General features: G+C 33.3%; 1 protein-coding gene across 1 annotated transcript; it reads right to left on the bottom strand.

The window, feature by feature from the left end:
• Positions 1–1,899: 1,899 nt before the first annotated feature.
• Positions 1,900–3,900, bottom strand: LOC133676256 (uncharacterized). The gene is made up of 4 exons (XM_062097902.1): positions 3,680–3,900; positions 3,200–3,399; positions 3,039–3,102; positions 1,900–2,444 (listed from the first exon to the last, which is right to left on the bottom strand). Exons 2-4 carry the CDS (start codon positions 3,364–3,366, stop codon positions 2,148–2,150), a joined length of 528 nt encoding a protein of 175 aa, XP_061953886.1. The 5' UTR covers positions 3,367–3,399; positions 3,680–3,900; the 3' UTR covers positions 1,900–2,147.
• Positions 3,901–4,452: the final 552 nt, after the last annotated feature.

Raw genomic sequence — 4,452 nt, 5'->3', positions numbered from 1 at the left:
ATATTGAGTTGGTTAGAATTTAACTTTGTAATAAAGCTTAATCATGTGCGGAAAGCATTGTAGCTTTGCTCATAAAACATTGTGGATTGCTATAGTGTCTCTCCACATGGTTTTTTTTGTTATAATTTTTTTTAACTTATCTTTTTCAATTTTATTTTTTTTTAATATTGAGTTGTTTGTGAATTACAATTACAAGTCATTACAAATAATGCTAAATCATATGGGGAAGCACTGTAGCTTTCATCACAAAACACTGTGAATTGTTACAGTGTTTCCAACATGATTTTTTTTTCCTTTTTTGGTGTTTGTTTTGTTATTTTCTTTCCTAAAATTGTCTCTGTCAATTTTTTTTTAATATTGAGCTGATTAAGAATTTAGCTTTGTAATTTTTTTCTTTAAAACACTGTGAATTGTTGCAGTGTTTTTCCATGTGATTTTTTTCAAAATTATCTTTGTCGATTTTTTTTTTAATATTGAGTTGGTTAAGAATTATAATTACAATAAAGTTAAATCATATGAGAAAAGCGTTGTAATTTTTCTCACAAAACACTGTGGATTGCTACAATATTTCTCTAAATAGTTTTTTATTTTATTTTATTGGAAAAAACGCTATAGTTTTCCTTACAAAACATTATCAATTGTTACAATATTTTTTCTCATGGGTTTTTTTGCTTCTAAAACTATCTTTGTTGGTTTTTTTTTAATATTAAGTTGGTAGAGAATTTAGCTTTGTAATTTTTTTTCTTTCTATTAACTGAAAAACTAAATCATGTGACGAAAGTACTGTATCTTTCCTCACAAAACACTATAGATTGCTACAAATTATTTTGTTCAGTCTTTAAGTTTTTGATCACCAACACAATTTTTTTTTCGTCATGAAATATTTGCTTCATCATATTTTTAATTTTTATTATTTATTTAGTGCTAGTTTATAATTATAAAACTATTAAATATATTTATTTTATATACTCGTGACAGTGTGCGGACATGTAATCTTGTATTTTATAAAATATGATAAGTTGAGTGAGTTAGAAAATATTATAAAAACTTAAACTGTGTGCACATGTAGCTAAAGAGGTCGTCAGCAGCAGCAGCTGCTGCTGCTCCTGCTGCCTGGCTGTCTGTCTGTAAGCCCCACTGAAAGAAAAGGTGACGCCCAACCTCCTCCCTACCCTAGTCAGCATCTGACCTTTCAACCACAAACCAGAGCAATGCCAGCCCATCCATCACTTTTAGCTCCTCCTGTTCTGTTCAACTTACTTAGGGACAGAGCCACTATCAGTCACTTTTGCAGCCCCCTTCTCTAGGGACCCCACCTTTTATAGAACACCACAACCAATCAAATCCCAACACAGCATCTCCTTGTAGACCCCATACTGTGTTCGTTTTTCTTTTCGTTTCAAAAATAAAATTCAAATTAAAACTCAAAATCAAACACCCCCAGCATAGTTCAATTTTAAGGATAACATCGCCACCTCAAAAACATGTAAGAGAAAGACCATATTGAATCATTGACCAGGCATTTTATTTTTATCCATTGTGCCTTCAAACAAGATAATTTTATAAATGATGGGTTTTAAAAGATTGAAGAGAAGGGATTCCGCAGATCAATCCTAAATTTTATTAGATGATATCAATTGTTTTTAAGAATATTTTTCAGTTTAAAATTACATTAAAATATTATTTTTTTTTATTTTTAACTTAACATAACAAAAATTAATTTTTAATTTTAAAAAAAACTCAAAATTAAAAAAAAAAAAAAAACAAAGATTTCAATAACGCTCTCAAATCGCGGCCTTACTCCATGATACAATTAGAAACAAGGACTGGATTAGAGTGACAAACAGATAAATATTACAATGGAAACCTTACTAACTCTCCCTCTTCATGAAATAATAATAATACAAAGAGAAACAGTTGCATCTTCTTTTATTCCTTCGAAAATTAAACATTTTTCTCTCATGATCTTCATTGTAATGTACATATTATGAGAGTGAACACCGACAACCTCAACATGGAACACCCATTAACATTATATATACACTCGCAAAAAAACACCAGCAGTACAAGTACACACTACCATTAGCTCTCTCCCCCTCTTATATAATCAAAAATTTGCTGCATTGAAGGTTTCACCAATTCAATGTTCATGCCACAGCGGAGATGCTACAGTTTCGCCCATCTCTGCGGAGACAATCAAACCCTTCAATCCTTACTGCAGCTGGCGTGTGCCCAAACTTCATTCGGACACAACCTCCTCCTTTACGTGCAGATGATGAGGATGGTGGTGGGGATGGTGGCGCAGGAGATAATGGGGTTATTTTTTCATTACCAAATCGAGCATCTTGGATTACAGGATTTGATACCCTACATGGTGGAGATCCACAGTAAAATGGTGGTGATGATGCCACCTGGAAACCGGGTTTGTCCCCACCATAACCTCCCTGCAATAATTTAGAGCAGTAAGTTCCCTTTTACCAGTAAATATGCAAAGCAATATGATTCTCTTTATTTGGGACAGACAAACAGTCTAGGAGTGCAGCAAATTCGACTCCCACACCAATTGGTAAAGGAAATCATGTACGCACGCTTAATTATCTGCTTCAAGAAAGTATAGCCAGTGAGAAAGCTCAAACAAATCTAACCGTGAATACAAAGAAAACTCGAACAGGAATTGGTGCAAATAACAGCTTTTCAAGATTTAAGATTAGCCAAAAACAAGAGGATGCAAGGATCTTTGATACTTTCGAGTACAAGAAGCACACATTGACCTCAACCAAAAACATTAAAAAGGGTAGTAATTAGAAAATAATAACTCTAGAAATTTGTAGCCAAAATTTATCTCCAACACACAGCTGTGAAGAACAAAAATTTCTTGGAAGTTGCTTTAAATAATTAGGAACGTGGATCTCTACAAGGATGACCCTATTTACAGCCAGGTTTTAGGTTTGGCCACCAAACAAAACAATGAAAAAAGGTCACAAATTATACTTTACAAGAAATTAGCCACTAAATTGCCGAAAGAGAAATAGATTTACCTTAGTAAGAATTATGTCTAGCAGCTCTGCCCCGGCTTTCGAATCTGCCATCTCCGCATGGTGACTGGATATGAGATTAAAATTATTCAAAGTAAAAATAGAAAAAATAAAAATTCCTAAGAAAAGGGTACAATTTATGGGATCAAAGAGGGAAAACATACTTGACAGGCAATCTTAGAGGTCTGATTTGTTCATTAAGAGGAGGATTTAAAAGTCCCAATCTCCTTGGCTTCGGACAAACCACAGACTCCGCCACCACCACCATCCTCTCCCTTTCCTCACAACCTCCTATCATGGCGCTCTTTTGCTCATATCCATAATAATTCATTTTCACTTATCAACAAACCACCAAGCCAAACCTCTGCAAATACACGAAAAATAAATAAATCAATATCAGGAAATTTCACATGAAACAAAAAAAAAAGTCACAAAGCTTCAAAATTTAGGCCAAAAAATCATCTGGCTCATCAACGAAAAAAAAACAACACATTATTATGAAGGTTAGAGCTTTAGGCCAAAAAAAAAATACATGGGTCACCAATAAAAACATCAACACTAAAAATTTTAACATTACATGATAGAATTCCAAAACAAACTTGTCAGGAGAAAGGGAAGAGAGGGGTAAAGAGAAAAGGAAAGACCTGAGCTGAGCTGCCACGAAGACCCCTCCACAAAGAGGAGAGATTCAAGGAGGAAGGAGAGAGAGAGAGGAGAGATCAAAGTTTCGATTTTTAAGGAGAGATAAAGGAGAGGGAGTGAGGGAGAGATAAGAAGGATGGATTAAGATTGGACGGGTGATAGATATGACCAGAGATGAGTGTGCAAGAAAGTGAAGATGGGAATGAGGTCTTAGGTTTGTGTGTAGTAAAGAGTTAGGTTGGCCTGTGAGATTGATGGTATTGATCGTTGGATTGTGTCTTTTATTATTATTTTTATTTTTTTTGTCGTCTCGGGTTTTGTGCCTTTGAATCATGGGCAAGAGATTTTGGGAGACAATTTGCTTTATTCTCGATTTTGTGATAAAAGATGGAGAAGATCTGATACACATGATCATGCACGCATGTTCACTTTATTTTATGTGTCCATTTTTTCACTTTTTCAAGCAAGCTAGCGCTCCATTGCATCTCCAATAAAGAAAAAATTGAGGGGAAAAAAAAAACAAAAAAGTCTAAGCATATATTTTATAAAATAGTCTAAGGATTATATGTATTTATAAATATTAAAAAATAATTATTAATGTTCATTAAAAACTAAATTGTAAATGTATATAATCTTTGTTAGAGAGGTTGTTAAAAAATTGGGTGGGAGACTTTTTAACCCAAAAACTATTTTCCAATCTATTTTAATATAGAAACACTTACAAATAAATTCTTAGAACATTAATAAATGAATACTTTAACTCAAAACATAACTA

This window comes from Populus nigra, chromosome 16 (assembly GCF_951802175.1).
Source record: "Populus nigra chromosome 16, ddPopNigr1.1, whole genome shotgun sequence".
Lineage (NCBI taxonomy): Eukaryota > Viridiplantae > Streptophyta > Magnoliopsida > Malpighiales > Salicaceae > Populus > Populus nigra.
The sequence above is the reverse complement of the archived record's forward strand: the minus strand, read 5'-3'. Positions and strand labels throughout refer to the sequence as shown.